This window comes from Lampetra planeri, chromosome 35 (genome assembly GCF_965212315.1).
Source record: "Lampetra planeri chromosome 35, kcLamPlan1.2.h2, whole genome shotgun sequence".
Classification (NCBI taxonomy): Eukaryota; Metazoa; Chordata; class Hyperoartia; order Petromyzontiformes; family Petromyzontidae; genus Lampetra; species Lampetra planeri.
Window position 1 is genome coordinate 7,929,545 of NC_136141.1, and position 16,400 is coordinate 7,945,944.

The window sequence follows — 16,400 nt, forward strand, 5'->3', positions numbered from 1 at the left end:
GTAATGTAACGATACTGCAAGTTAGCAGAATGCTCGCTATTGTCGACTTTCAACAAAATCCCATTTTTATTTTATTTAAATTTTTAATTTTATTTTCATTTTCTATCTACGTGACTTTACCGAAAAAGCCAAAGAATAACAATATCTCATTCAAGCAATTTCAACTTGAAGAGATTCATTGAAGATAAAGAAATAATACAACAATGCTGTAAAATGATGTGGAATTAAACATATTACATTGGCAAATTACGTGTGAATTATACGTCCAGGTTAAACTTTGTGAGTCACGTGACAAAAGCTATGGAATTACCGCAATTAACACGGCCCAGTCTGCCAGAATACGGCCGTGGTAGAATGCAGTTGTTCGCGATATGGTCCGTTGTTTGGTTCGGGTGGCCGCAGGCACACTGTGGGCCTATTAACGCTCGCATGACTGACACAAGTGGGGGTTGGGGTCACCACGATTTGCCTGTCCCACTGGCTTAGACTTGCCGGTGATGGCTTGGCCACGACGTATCGTTTAGTTATTTTTTTACGCATGGATGACCTTTGCGACCGCAAAGAAGATTCAGAAGGCCAAATGGCACTCTCGTGAAAGACTACTCGTACATTTAGGCTGATTAGCGAGTCCCAGCAATAACTGCCCTCAATTGCAAGTATATCTCTTGCACTTAACTATATGAACAGCAACTGAAAGCACGCAGAATTATAATTCAATTTAAAGGAAACTTACGTAACTGTGCTACTTTTTACACTTAATTGCAAGCTCTTAAATTAATCATTAAACCTGCAATAGAACATGATCACCAATCCATTAGCATATGGTCAGTCAACCATGAATGCATTGTGCGCATTCAATCTACTCAAACCTCTCAGAACATATACAAGCGCTGGTTAATTATATTAACAAGCTTCCGTAATTTTGCCGAATGAGCTCCAGGTTTCGAATTTGTTGGATTATTGGATGATCAACCCCTTGATAGTAACCCATTCATAATCCTTGGTGCTTCATTGCAATAGCAGTTTAAATAAATTCAAAACATAAAACCAACACTCACACACACAGCCACCAGGTGTTAATTTTAGGCAGAGTTTACCTAGGGAAGATCTAGGCGACGATTGACAACGTTGATGTGCATGGCCAGGAATTAAACTCCACCAGGAATGACCCAGGACCTTTTTCACGTTGAAAATTATATTTGTAATCCACAGTTTTATATATGGATGACATTTCTAATCCAGAGTTGTTGAATTTTTTTTTTGTTACCAGCCAGGTAGCTAGGCCGTAGAGTGTGCAAGCTCACCATCAGAAGGTTGAGATTTAACATCCTGGTTGGAGGTTGGCTTCAGCACACTAAAATCACTACCACTTTTTTTGGAAGAGTCTACAAAGGTTGTTCTCTGGATAGAATCATCCCTACCATAGGAATGTGCAATTTCTGCAACTGGCTCAGGGCTGTTAAAACGTAATGAGCACCGTTTGAAATGGTCATTTGAGTAGGAAATCACTTTGAATGGAATCCATAATTTTACTTGCACAACAGTGTCCCTGCTGGGTGGGCACTATTTAATACCGCGAGGATCTCTACCTTCTTGGCGATTTGCGTGAGCACCGTCTTGAAGCCCGGCCGGGAGAAGCTGTCCTCCGGCGGGAAGTATGTCCCGCCAACGAGCGGCCGGAGGTCCGGGGTGAGCCACACACTCATGGGCCAACCGCCACCACCACAGCAGGCCTGCAAGGCAACAACCCCCGACGCATTATTATTTAACCCACCCGCCGCCACTACCATCGTCGCAACCATCCCCCCCGAGTCCTCCATAACACGGGTTGATCCGACGCTGGCACATGATCAGCGACAGCCAGGCCTGCCCAGAGGTTGCTGGAGGCCCTGGACAGAATGCCACTGAAGCCCCCACTCCCCCCCCCCCCCCTTGTTCATTCGTGACAACAAACAGGCCTGTTGCGAGACCCTCTTGAAAATACCTCAAATGTGGCATGAAGCAGCCTTCGTAGCCGTCATCATGAAGACAGCATGAGCTCCTGATGTTACTGTATCGACGTGTGGGCAGCAGGTGGCGAGCAGATGCCAGCAGAAGTAAATAATGTAAAAGTAGAACTCTTTGTGATGCGCACAATGTTCAGGAAATAACAAAAGTTGAGGCCCGAATGAGACTGATGAGACTGCACAGGGTACCAAACCGTTGCCGCTGTACTGTACTATGTGGAACAATATTGTATGTAGAACAATGTTCAATATTGTATGTAAAACAATGTTCAGGAAATAACAAAAGTTGACGCCCGGATGAGGCTGGTGAGATTGCATGGAGTAGCGAACCATTGCCGCTGTACCGTGCGTACTGTATGTATGTAGAACTTATTTTCCCACCATAAGTGGCTAACCGGAGGTGCGGGGGAAGGACACCAAACTAAGGCCCAAAAGCAGTTCTAAAAAAATTCGTTTACAGACTGGTATCATCGCTGGAGGCCTTCATCAAGTGCTTCATTCATTAAGACCTGAAATTTAATTTAATTTAACTTAAGAAGACAAATAGAAAAGACTGAGGACTCTAGACAAATGAGTGTGTGCGCTACACAATATTATCGTACTCCCCTCTGTACCTCTTTCGTGATTTTGCATCAATTAGAGTGTACCAAACATGTAAAAAAAGATGTCAACATTGTGAATATTGAATTGTAAAGCCCTTGCTGTCTCAATATTCACAAGTGGATCGATAGCGTTTTTGGAAGGCTGAGATTTCTGGGCTCAGGGTAATTCATTGTTCCCATGGTGTATGAACAACCTTATTCCCGACCGTGACAAATGCAATAAACAAAATCTGATAAGAAAATATATTCCCTCTAGACGGTGCAACTAGCACGGAAATGATTCATCCAGTAGGACTACACAAGGAATGTAAATACAAAAAACATACAAAAACGTGTATCCCTTTATAAGGCGGTGTATAGAGTCAGATAATAAAAATAATCATCATAACGGATTGTGCCCGAGCAGTCGTCCACCTTGTAAACGGAACAATTAGCTTGTGTGCAGGTGCTAGAGGTGGATTGTTAAAGCGCAGGGATGTGAGAGGTGGCGTCACTTGATACAGTAAATCTAGCTGTGACGGTCCCACCTGATGACGGAGACTTGTGTTGCCTCCGAAACGTCGTGATTTATTATTTTATTTTGTTTAATTGTATTTTTTACCTACGTGACTTTACCGAAAAAAACCTAAGAGTAAGTGGCGTCGGCTTGGAGAGGCCTTACTCCAGCAGTGGATTGTCCACGGCTGACAACGGGTGAGGCGTGCTTGTAATCCAGCCACACATGCAGCCACGTACTGCACACGCGACACCCATGGGGGATAGGCGGCGCTGTCCGCCGAACCCCATTATTTAGATTATTTGGCTGCCGTAAATTTCCACGTGGTAAGCCACTTCGTTGAGCAATCATTTTTGATAGCCAGGTTGCTTCTGAAAAAGAGTCATACAGCTCAGTGGGCTTTACCTGGTAAAATAAAAATAGTTTAGTTTTTTTTCGTGATTTGCTAACCTTTCCTATACTTTGCACTCATATAGTTTTCTTGTATTGTTGTAACTTTCTGACCTGCCACTATTGGACATCTGTGAAAAATAACTTAAAAGCTCATCGGATTCCTTGAGCACAAATAAAGATTCTGATTCTGACTCTCATTATTGGTGGCACCATGCGAGGAGCACACGACCACTGTTGCCCTGTGGACCCTGCCACAGCTTCTGCACAACGCGCTGGGGTGATTGAACTACGGACTCTGTCGTAAGAATATTAGAAACTTGACACAATCTACATTTTTTTCAATGATAATCATTACATGTTGTTGTGGCAAGATTTTAACTACCTCGCCTGGTAGTTCAGGAGGTCATGGATTCAATCCCGACCCTGACGCCTGTATATTTGGAGTATGCATGCTCTCCCGTTGGTCGAGTGGATTTTTCTCCGGGTCCGCCGCTTTTCCCTCTACATTTACAATCAACATGCGTTTAAAGTATTTAGCTGCTAGAAATGTCCACATGATAAGAAGCAACTTTGTTAAGCTATTGATTATAGCCAGTTCACTTCTGAAAAAGAGCTATACAGCTCAGTGGACTACACCTGGTAAAATAAAAATATGTTAGAGTTTCAGTTAATGAGAAAACCTTTGCACATGTTTTACTTCATGATTATTTCGTGCTATGTCCTGTATGGTTTTGCATCAAACTAGCACCTATTACTTACTGAAAGGGCCCTTGGCCAATAAACATCTGGCAACTCACCAGCATTGGTTCAAGAAAGCCTGACTGCTGATGAGACGCTGAATGTAAAAACCACGGCAGAGTTTGCTTGTGCTGAACCAATGCTGCTGATAGGAATCACTCCCAGAAGGCCGTGCGGTTGATGTGTTCTGTGAAAAATATTTTTTTATGGTTTATTCGGAGAGACACGTTTGGGAAGGAGGCGTATTTATTTTGTCTATCGACTTGATAAGAATGTATTAGGTAAACGAAGAATTATTATAGACATAACACGCCTTGTGTCTGAGATTGAGCCGCATGAGTGAATCGCTGTGTGCTCACAGCCAGTCTGGTCTCCTCCCAACGCCAAGTTTCAAGTAACAAAATCACTTTATTTTCCCATTGTTTACCAAAAGGTTAAGATCATTGCAAGGATTATGGCCTGGCCTTCACGTGGCACTCATCATCCCATTAATCGTCAGTGCAGCGATACGGTTAGTGCTACGTGAACTGGTATTAGCAAGCTAAACAAAGCTGGCCGTAATTCAAAGCCATCACTGCAAAATGAACCCAAGACCCACTCACTGAACCCGCAGCAAACAGCGTTAACCACAAAGCAAAATGGCTTGGTGCTTTTTAATGTCAATATATGGCATGGCAATAACTCACAAGTAATGTGCACTTGTGCCACTCTCTGCCCAAATGGTTTACAATGAGCTCATTTGCTGGAGAGGCGGTCCAATTTCTACTGTATTTGGACAATTTTGTTGCCAAAGGCGTGGTCAAAACCGTTATTACTGCTTGCAGTGTAGGCGCAGAATGATACAACGCTGTCTATACTTACTGTGACATTTAAGCCCCAACTAACAGTCCAAGTACTTGTGCAGTTGATAGTGAATCAATTCGTTTAGAACATTCGCCGCAAAAAAATCGGACTGGGAGCTGATACTAAAAACAAAACTATTTTTTATTTTACCAGGCAAGGTTCACTGAGCTATATCGCTCTTTTTCAGAAGTGACCTGGCCACAAATGATAGCTCAATCAAGTGGCGAATCACATGTAAATTAAAAGCAGCCAAATACTCTAAAACGATACAAATGGTTAACATCATTGGAGAGAGGAAGCTGTGGATAATGGTTATGCAATCTGGATGACTGATATACAGGGCAATCCATTTATAGATACTGCAAGTGACCCTCTATCCTACTTCTCAATATGTTACGGAATATTCTAAAGAGGACACTTACAAATCTCACCGAGCAGAGCGTTAATAGATTTGAGATCGGCGGGGAGACGTGTGGAGGCTTTGATATGAAATGCATTTTTATATATATATAATTTCCTATATTATGTTCGTGGGGTATCAACAAATGGATCATCCTGCACAGGTATAGCGGAACATTTGGTACATTTTGACAACAGGACCTTGCCCTATGTAAGAACTGGGCAAAGGATCTGCTTGTCATTAATGAAGGTGTTGTGGCGAATTCGTTGTGCTCAACGAGGTAGCCACATGTTAAACACAACTAAGGGTCTGAAGCAAATTTCACCACGAGAGAAGGCAGCAATTACTGCTCCGTCTCACTTCGCTCACAGAAGAGATGAGCCAACGGGCTGCGCCATTAAACAATTCAAGTGAGAGATGTCACAGGGTTTTTTATTATTAGGAAAACCACTGTATTCATGAGGAGTCGGAAAATTCGATTTTTTTTTGTTCCCACGGACAACCACTCCACTTGTGCGTGGAGAGCACAAAGTATTCTGTGGCACAATATACCCAAGAATGCGTTTTGTTTTTGGTAGGGCTGATGCCAAGTCTCCACCTCTGTGTGATGACAAGTTCTAGGGTCATCTGTAGGGCAATTATGTACTTCTAATAACGGGCTGCAATCACCAGGTTTTTGGCATAGGTAACATGGTTAACGTGCAGGAAACAACAATATTTTGGACTGCACTCAAGCATAATAACGCGTATCACTGCGTCCATAGAGACCACAATGAAAGGTCCTATGACAGGACTTCCAAACTGCGTGGTCAAAAGAGCTAATTACGTTAAAAATATAATAAATAGCCCATGTAAAACGTTGATATACCAAATATTGCACGGGAAAAACATTTGGCTTTAACAATTACTGTCCACCATCACGAAGGTCCTAAATGATCATATATAGGAGATCAGGAACCCCAAAGACGAGATTAACCCACAGCCCTGGCCCCCTGATGGTGTCACAGATCTTGATCGTATGCATAAAAGGAAAGGTTCAGGTCTTGTTGAAATGCTCTATTCCTCTGCTGTAGCTGACAGACAGGACATGCACCATATGTTCAGACCCGCTTGTTCTCAACTCGCACTACGATTCCACAAACTTCTGCTTGGCGTGCCTGGCAATAATTTGCTGAATAATTCTTTGTCTGGACCTTTTTCGACACACTGAGGAGCAAGACACCCCCCCCCCCCAGCAGTTGTTAAAATCGCTACAATCTCGCTTCTCATAGTTTGGGACCCACGGGGCATCCTTAAAATCCTGCGGAACTCATTCTGTCGTCCAAGCAGCTGTGATGATATCACCACGGCCGTGTGGACACACAACTGACACCTTTACTCAGAAGCTCAATCGGGAAATCATACATGGCTTTCAATTTGTGTGATATCAGGCTGTGTATCTGCATTAGCACCTTCTTGGTGCACAGACTCTTGGGACATGTGCTGTCAGCACCTATGGTTGCTGTCACAGCACATGTGTGGTGTGGCCAGCAGGCAGAGCTCGCAATCGGGTACCCGATACCCGTACCCTACCCGATACCCGGCTACCCGTATCCAGCCGGGTACGGGTACCCGTTTGCGACCCTTACCCGGCCGGGTACGGGTATGGGTACCCGTTAGCGACCCTGGTGCGGCCAGGTACGGGTAAGGAATCAAAACCCGTTTGCGACCTCTGCCAGCAGGGTGCACGAGGGAGTGGTGTGGCCAAACGAACACCCAGCCACCAGTCTTCCTTGTGCTGATTTTCGACACACTGCAGCAGGATCTCCTTTCAGGCCAAGCGAACCTTGGGGAGGCCCGCCACTCGTTCAGATCATCACACTGATATTAACCGCGGCATGGAATCGAAATCGGGCCACTGGGTTCATAGTGCAGTGCGCTAACCACTACACGACTGCACTCCCTACACTTTTAAAAACATTAATGCACACACGTATAAATAAGGTATACATGCAGTACATACACACTACTTAACAAACAATATACTTTTCCAGCTCTGCGGGTGGCGCTATGCTATCGCTGCCTCTGAAAGAGCTACGATGCCTTCGCGTAGCGCGCACAGCATGGCGTGCAGGGGGCACAGACACACACACACCTTTTCCACCGCACTGTGTTCGACCATGTCAATTTAAATGATTCAATCAACAAGGGACACCTACCGTGACTGCTGCTGATTTCAACTCAGGACCTCACACCCACGCAGCAGACGCTTATTCACCGAGCCGCCCGACCTCCACTTCAAAGGTGAAAATTATAAAGTGTTGCGGTCAAATGTCAGGAAATAGGCCCAATTAAAAAGCGGAACAGCGGGATAGCCAGACCAGCCAATTGCTCTCTGCACAGCTCGGCTGCTCCGGATCCACCCACACCCGCGCACCCTCCTCCCTCTGTGTCAACGTGAAATTAACAGGCAATGGCACGTATGGAATAACCCACCTCAAGCGTGGCATGAGTGTCTGCCGCGTGGGCCATGTCATGCAGCCTGTAATTTGCCGAGTGGAAATGGGCAGGACACGTCATGAGAACAAATGATGAGAGACGAACAACATCCACCGAACGTTCACCGAAAATTAACCGAACATTCACAGAACATTCACCGCGCAGTGGATGCCGAGAGAAGGCAAAATAAGCAAAGAGGCAGCAGAAGAGAGGGTGAGACAAAAGTTATAGAGTCCAGAGGCCAGTATTAAACAGGAGCAACCGAGGTAATGGAAGATATGGAAGAAAATGGGGGAGGCCTTTTCAGGGTGACAATGATCGTAACAGAATTTGCCATCTATTGTGGAGAAGTGTCAATGGAGAACTCAGCCTTGTCAGAGCAAGATGTTGCTATATCAGGACGTGCATTGGCTCTGTGGCTGTCAGGACCCGAGATTTTAATGATTAGGTTTGTTTAACAAAGAAAACCTCACTGAGTTACTTGACTATTTTTTAAAGAGGTCCTGTAAATTTTTTTCAGCAGGGGAGATGGCTGCTATGTATAATCCCAATGGAGTTAATTTGCAAATCACACAACGGCCTAATCTTACGAATGGCTAGCCCTCGGCAAGGTAAGGTAAAAGTTAAACGGTAAAAAAAACAAGACTACCTTTACCCTACCTTTTACCTTACCACAACACAATCGCTCTACCCTACCTTTTACCCGTTAGCAGGTAAGGTAAAAGGTAAAAAGCAACGAGCCTACCTTTACCCTACCTTTTACTCTTATCCCATACAAATTACCCGATTACAGGGAAATTACTGGGGTACAACACATGAAAAAGGTTTATGACGATAAAAGCTAGGTAGAGCGCTTTATTCATATAGAATACTCTCTATTTGGGCTTTGAGGCTGTCGACGACACCGTCCTGCATAACCTCCTCGTCCCAGTCGTCTTGGTCGATGGCGATATCATCAACAACCTGATCAAGTTTGTCATTGCCATCGTCCTTGGACGAACGACAGGCAATAAGATCCTGCGCCGTTCCGGCCCAGTTAGACGGAACCTTCTGGCAGCCGACGCCGACGTCCCGACCTCGCTGCCTGGGGCGAGCGCGTTGTGCTTCTTGAGGTGGGCTCTCCACCCCGACGCGTTCGTGTGGGTGGAATACCACTTGCGGCAGTGCGTGCTGTACATTGGGATCACCCTCCATCCCATCGTGCTTATGCTCCCACGGGAACGCATGCCACTGCCTCTTTCGATTGCTGTTCGCAGCAACCCCAAAAATGCCGTTGCTGGCATCCTAGACCTCGTCCTCTAGTACTTCTACCTCAAGGACGTGGACCGTCTCCATCTGGTCCGACATCAATTATATTATCTCAATTTAAAAGAGGCCACGGACTGCGCCACGGAGCTTTTAGCGGTAAACGAGGTACTGTAGTTACAGGGTAATTATTCGCGCTACCTTTACCCTACCGGGTAATTCTTCTGAGCTACCTTTACCCTACCCTTTACTTTACCCTACCCTTTACTTTACCCCTTGGCATTTCGAAACCTTTACCCTTTACCCTTTTACCCGGTAAAAAAGGTAATTTACCTTACCTTGCTGAGGCCTATGAATGGCGCCACGGGATCTTTAACGTCCACTGTGAAACTACAAGTAGACGGCACTGGTTTTTGGTGGTTAGTCCATCCGCAGTGATAACCAGGGAGGCCACAGGATTCGAACCATAAACCTCTGCAACAAGATGCGAATACGCTACTGCTGGGCCACGTCACCGCCCAATGTGAAGACCTGTGACTGAGTGGCCAATCAATAGTATAGCAGCTAGCGCACTGCGCTACGAGCCTGGTGACCAGAGTTCAATTCCCGCTTCCAGCCAACACCAGTGACGATTATCTGATCCAGTCCCTGGGCCTCCCCTAGGTCGACTCGGCCTCAAATTAGTATCTGGTGCGGTGTGTGAACATCGCCACTAGGGAGGCAAAGGTGGGCGGGGCATGGTGCTGGCCACTCATCCCCTCGTGTGCCGAGCCGGCCTTCATGGGTGCTCGCTAACAACACTTTCCCCAACAGTCTGTCAAGGCTATACGGGGGATCTTTGTCTTTTTCATTCACAGTAGTGGATCCCTTGGAACGAAGCTGCATATTCAGCATCGTATCAAATGTGTGGGGAGGGTGGGGGCTGGAGGGGCTGGAGGCCCCTTGCTAATGGCTCTGGCCCCCTTATAAAAGTTTATAGTTAAGAAAAATAATCTTGGTACAATATTTAACACCAGTGGCGTTTTCCCTTCAGCCCGTCCTAGTAAACACAGAGTCATGCGAGATAGAGCGGAATGCTCGATAAGACAAGGGTGGATCCTTTTGTAGCTCATTCTGTTAAGGCGTCTAGTGTTTGTTTAAAGCGTTGCTAACACCAACTGTGTCATGCCCCCTGAGTTTTGGTACACCCCCCCCTCGCTTTAAACAAGGTCATGCTCCAGGGCTGTACACAACCCTTAAAGGAAATGCACAGGCTGCGCAAGCGTGTAACGCTAAAACTGGAAACATTGAAGTGTTACAATGCACTCATGACCATTGCACCAGTGCAGATGAATAAAAAATACATGAAGGCATTTTCTCTTTTGCAAGATGAAAACAATATTTGCAACCGTGGCCATATGGGAAGCATTGACACGCGCCTTTAGAAAAAGGAAAAAACCCAACAATTTTAAAATTGCGCGTTCAGGCTATGACACCAACACAATATGCCCATCTCCTCTTCATGACATCCAATTTACAGCAAAGTGTGTGCTTTGGTAAATCCCATCACGCCAGCGACTGTGTAGACTGGCTCAGTGGGGTGAGCATGCTAACCACTATGGCGCCGGGGTGACGAGATGTTATCTCCATCATCTGGTCTGCAGGAGGTACATTTGGAGTTTGTATGTTCTCCACGTGGTCGCGTGGATTTTCCTCCAGGTCCGGTTTTTTCCCTCCACATTTAGAAACTTGCATTTAAGAGTATTTGGCTGCTATACATTTCCATGTGATGAGCCACTTCGTTGAGCTATCATTTGTGGCCAGGTGACTTCTGAAAAAGTAGCTATACAGCTCAGTGGGACTTACCTGGTAAAATAAAAAATTGTTAAATAAAATAGTTTATCCTGCCCGCCGACCTTAAAGTACAACGTGCGTTAGCAGTATTACATTATCACGGCAATGCTACATTTGGTTTCTGTAGTAGCTGACTGTTAAAAAAAAACACAATTTCATGGTTCAGCGCTTACAGTGTGACATGATATTTTAAATAAAATTTACAGCGCTCTCTCAATCCCCTACTGGATGAAGGCCACCCTCCACAGTGTCGGTTGTGGGGGCTGTTTGACAGTGTACACTGGCGAAGGGGAGGCCCACCACTGATGATGTTAGGAAGTGGCTGGGAATTGAATTCAGATGGCTGTGTTCGCATTGAAGTCTGCTCAACACTCCAATGACATTTTTTTTGGTTTCATTTAATACATCGATAACCCACGTGTTATGGGTAAGCGTCATATGCTAGTATTTAATTTATTATTTTCTCTTTATACGTGACTTTACCGAAAGAACCAAAGAGTAATTCCTGCAGTCATGAAAGCTCCAAATTAAGTATGGGTAAGCTATTTGTGAGATCAAAATTACTTTGTAATTGTTATGCCATCGTTAAAAAGAAATGCAAGCCAGATGCTCAATTCTACATGCATCTTGCCACGTGTGTTTCAGGTCCGATGTAGTGTACCATTGTAAACGGGAAAATGTAGCCGAGATCTTACAATGACCTTTCATTTTTTTCTATAATAATTGTAATTCTTCAACCTCAAATGAGACCTTGTTCCCAGTGCAACACTATGGGGAAATCCATATGTTGCTTCATATCCACCATACATTTTGGTTTTCCTGTAAATAAACAAGACACTGAAGCATTCAGAATATCTTCTTGGTTTTTTCGGTAAAGTCACGTAGAAGGGAAATAATGAAATAATACAAATAAAACATAATAAAATACAATTCACACGACGTTTCGGCCACAACGCAAGCAGCCGTCCTCAGGTGAAGAACAGGGCTACCGAAAGAACCAAGAAGATGAATCCCTGCAGTCACGAAATCTTTAAATCGAAATTCATTCAGAATATATTAAGTTCGAGTATTTCTGAGGGGGCGGAGGCTGCAGCATGGATACTGTGCAGGAGAAACTACTAATAAAGTGTTCAATACACTCCAGTAGGCTAACGGTGTGTCACTACTTTAAATATGGCTCGTATAGCCAGGACACGCCGCAAGGACACATCCCATTTTCAAAATGGTCTTGGTGACTGTGCTGGGTCACCGGCTTGCAATTTAAATATGATGAATAGCTTCACATATCAAGCCAAGCAGCGGCAAACCACCCTCGCCAATTCCACGAGACCACAACGGCTCACTCCGGCGGGCAATGTCAATGTCATGGGATGTTTCAAATTAATTTAAATTATCAACCCGTGTTTTATATTCAGTGTATTGTGTAACACACAGCGCTATGTTATTTAACCCAAAATATACATAAACAAGGAACAGATGTGTGCAGTAGCGATATGAAATGATATATGGAACCCATCAAGGCTGTAGCCATGGAGTCAACATTGGGGGGGACCAAATCTTCCAGGGGGTCTGGGCCCACTTCCCCCCAAAAAAAAATCTAAATTTGAAAACTCATTTCCTGCAATTTCCTGCCTAAAATATAAAAAAATTCACTAACACGTAGGATGGACTTTTTATTTATTTTTTACAATAATGTCTAATAGTGTATCGTATTACATTTCTTTTTTGTTCTTTTTTTGACCTTTTCTTGTTTCATTGTATGTAATGGCAGAGATTCGGGATTAATAAAGTACAACCATAACTACAATCATATAAACATAAATCTATTTTCTTGAAATATATTGGGGGCGACATTTTGAGCATATTTGAATATTTGGGGGGGATGTGTCCCTCCCCCAATATTTATTATAATTACGGCCTTGGAACCCATACTTTATCATCGGAGCAGCAGAGCAATGCAACGTACAGTAATTTCCCAATCCAAATCTGGGTGAAGTCCTCCACACACCTTGTCAGTGATGGAGGCCGTTTGACCATACTTCACCACGTTGGTTCGTGCAGGTTGGTGATGATATACGGACCACGGCCAGGGACCCAACCGAGATCGCCGAGTCCAGAGCACAATGCGGTAACCGCTCTGCCAATGCTCCACCCCATCACCAGTGAGAGTGTTGAGTACGGCAACGGAGGATAAAGAGCTGTAACGAACATTAAAGCCACCTTGGCAGCAAATCGAACTAGTTACTCTAATGACAGCCGAAACCCGAGCGAGGCAGGCAAACGATTAACATTTCCTCATAAAATGTCATCCGCTGTCATTAACAGTTAAACGTTCGGCGTTCATACGACTGCAGAGTTTGCACTCGAGCGCTGACAAATGAGAACCTCATGCCGCAGCTTTCACGCGGCTATTCTAAGATGAATGGCAATGTGGGACCCTGCAAAATCCCTGCTAATGGGGTAAGATTGGTGGCCTTTGTAGTGATTACGTATTATGCATCCACATGCATTTGAATAGAGAATGAATACAAGTGTCTGTTTAAGATGACTATTTATGATTACTATTTATGTAATGTACATAATGAAAGCACATCTTTACGTCTTGACTGCCGTCGGCATATGGTGGAGAAATCGCAGAGTGCTTAGCGTTCTGGGTCGTGACCCCACAAACCTGGGTTCAATCCCTGGACAGGTACAACATCAATGGCCACGAGTATATAAACCAGGCCTTAGCGGCCTCTCCTAGCTGGATCCTGAGCCAACAGGGAACATCCACATTACTATGATGGGGACCAGTCTTTCCCAAGAATAATAGCGATTGACTCCTCGTGGCATCAAGATCATTGAGCATGTAACGATGCATCGATTCATCTCTTGAAATTAATTCTTGCAGTCACAATAAATGAATTCGGTCTTGCGTGTAAGAATGGATTATCGATTTGTTTACGTTGTATGCAAGTGGATTATGTCAGCTATGCAGCAAAAACCTTCTATATTTCGAAGCCCACTGGAGCTTTGCACTTTTAAATATCCATTGAAAACGCATTTCTTTAGAAATGCTTTTCGTGTTTAGTTTGTTGTCCTTCTCCTGCTCCTCCGGTTAACTCGGCTGGCTACATACGTTGCGAAAGAAGTTCAACATACGTATTACATACACGGTGAGGTGGGCATTAACACAAACCCAATCTTTCGGATACATTACATTACATGTAAATCCACTGCTGGATGAAAGCCTCCCCGTGGCGTGTGGCTCGTGAAAGTGATTTGGCCATACTTCACCAGACACTGCTCAGTGCCAGTTGGAAGGATGGGAAGCATGGACAATGGAGCATAGTACATTACAACAATGGAAGTTTTTCTGCACTGCCCTCTGTGGGCAATGCAACCCCACAGCACATGCAGGTGAGCATTGAGGCACATATTGTAGTGTATTATTGAGTGAATTATAATAATGGCGATTATTATTCAAGAAGCTTTACGGAGTCTCGAAATACATTTTAAGGATCGTCTTGCAGTGCGATGTTTGACCAAGAGCACAGAAGAACGATGAGTGTTCTTCCGTGGAAACCAGAGCACCTTTGGAAAACTTACACATACGAGGAGCAACACTCAGCATTGCCATCTCTTAGCTACCTCTCAGCCCCACGGTGATACCAGCTGGAAAACCAGGATGGTCGCAATTCCAGGCTCAACGCTGTTTATCTTCTGGACGCGACGAAGGTCGGGCGCATTAACGGTGATGATTTTGGTCCACGGGCGAAATACATCATCAAATGAAAATCGGCGACGCAAAGCAGGGGACAGACGGAGGGACGGCGTAGAAGAGGGGGATTGTGCGTGGGACGGGGGGCTGGTGTGCACCTGGATGAAGGCCATGTAGACCTGGTCGACGTCGGGTCTCTCCTCCCTGTCCACCTTGACGCTCACAAAGTGCCGGTTGAGGACGCTCGCGACGGCCTCGCTGCAGAACGACTCGCGCTCCATCACGTGGCACCAGTGGCAGGTAGAGTACCCGACTGCACGCACACACAAATCAAAGACAGAGATCCCCCATATAGCCTTAACATACTGTTGTGGAAAGTGCTGTTATAGCAAGTAGCACCTATGAAGGCCGGCACGGCACACGAGGGGGTGAGTGGCCAGCACCATGCCCGACCGCCTGTGTCTTTCGAGTGGCAATATTTACGCATCACACCAGGTACTCATTTGAACCGGTTCAGATAATCGTAACTGGTGTCGACCGTGAGCGGGAATCGAACTCGGGCCACCGGGTTCAAAGCGCAGAGCGCTAACCACTATACTACCGCTCCCCACACGCACACACATGCACACACACACGACTGCACGCACACACCAACAACCGCCATTCATCACTAAGTGGCGGTGACGTCACCACGACGCTTGTGCCAGGCCATGTGCACCTTGAGGCCACGTGAAGTGTTGAACGCCCGCTGGCAGGTCACGGGGCAGACCCAGGTGCCATGGGTCGACTGACTGAGATGACTGGTTGATGCACCAGCTGTGCCCCCTACTGTGCCAACTTGCTGTGCTTTAGCTACCCGGCGCTCCGCTCGTTGTTGTGAGCATCGCTTCTCCGCCCTCTGTTGTTGTTGGAGGGCGACTGCCTCCAACTGCCCAGTAGCGTCCTTCACGAGCCTCCTCCACTGAGGCCGATCTTGACACCGCTGGTATCAGTCATCGGCAAGTCCACTCAGCCCCACGTCCTCCTGTACCACTTCACTCCATCTCTTCTCTAGCCTGTGCCGCGCCCGTTTTAGCCCTCTCTATCCGGCCAAAAAAAAGCTGTTTAGGCATGCGGTGGCTGGGCATGCGGGCTACATGACTCAGCCAACGCAGCCTTGCCTGCCGGAGGAGCTCACCGATAGGACTTTGCACGCACACACACAGAGGGGAGACCCAGGGCCGGTACCACCGTCTCACAGCTGTGAATTTAAGCAGAGTCCAATCCTGAGCGGTCAGTTGTCCAACCACATCGCTCTCTCGAGATCGTGCAACTTAATCTCCTGTGCATATCCCTAGAAGTTTTTTTTTTCTCCCTGTGAAACGTCTGCCAATGCGGTTGCTTTCAGATGCTATATAAGTGTAGGTTGTGTTGTTTTCACTGTGTTTTATTATGTGTATTCAGTACCATGCATATATAGGAATTAATAATAAAACAACAGGAAGCAACCCATTGGAGAGTGAATCACTGCACGGAATGCCTGAAGCTGAAATGTTTAGTTGGGAAATGTGAAAAATCGTATCATGTTGCCATGAACTACCAACAAAGAAGCTGCTAATCATGTCAAAGTGAAGCCCAACGTAGCTTCACATTGGAAAACGTGAACTTTAAAAATACAAAAATT

The 16,400-nt window shown here is 45.5% G+C and overlaps 1 protein-coding gene across 4 annotated transcripts in view; it reads right to left on the reverse strand.

Annotated features, from left to right (window-relative positions):
• Positions 1 to 16,400, reverse strand: part of SPATA20 (spermatogenesis associated 20) — an 81,536-nt gene that overhangs the window by 31,028 nt on the left and 34,108 nt on the right. For all 4 annotated transcript variants that reach the window (XM_078611133.1, XM_078611132.1, XM_078611131.1 and 1 more), the window contains 2 exons: positions 14,896 to 15,050; positions 1,590 to 1,733 (listed from right to left, as the gene is read on the reverse strand). In XM_078611133.1, the coding sequence (XP_078467259.1) occupies positions 1,590 to 1,733; positions 14,896 to 15,050 (299 nt within the window). The remainder of the gene's footprint in view (positions 1 to 1,589; positions 1,734 to 14,895; positions 15,051 to 16,400) is intronic.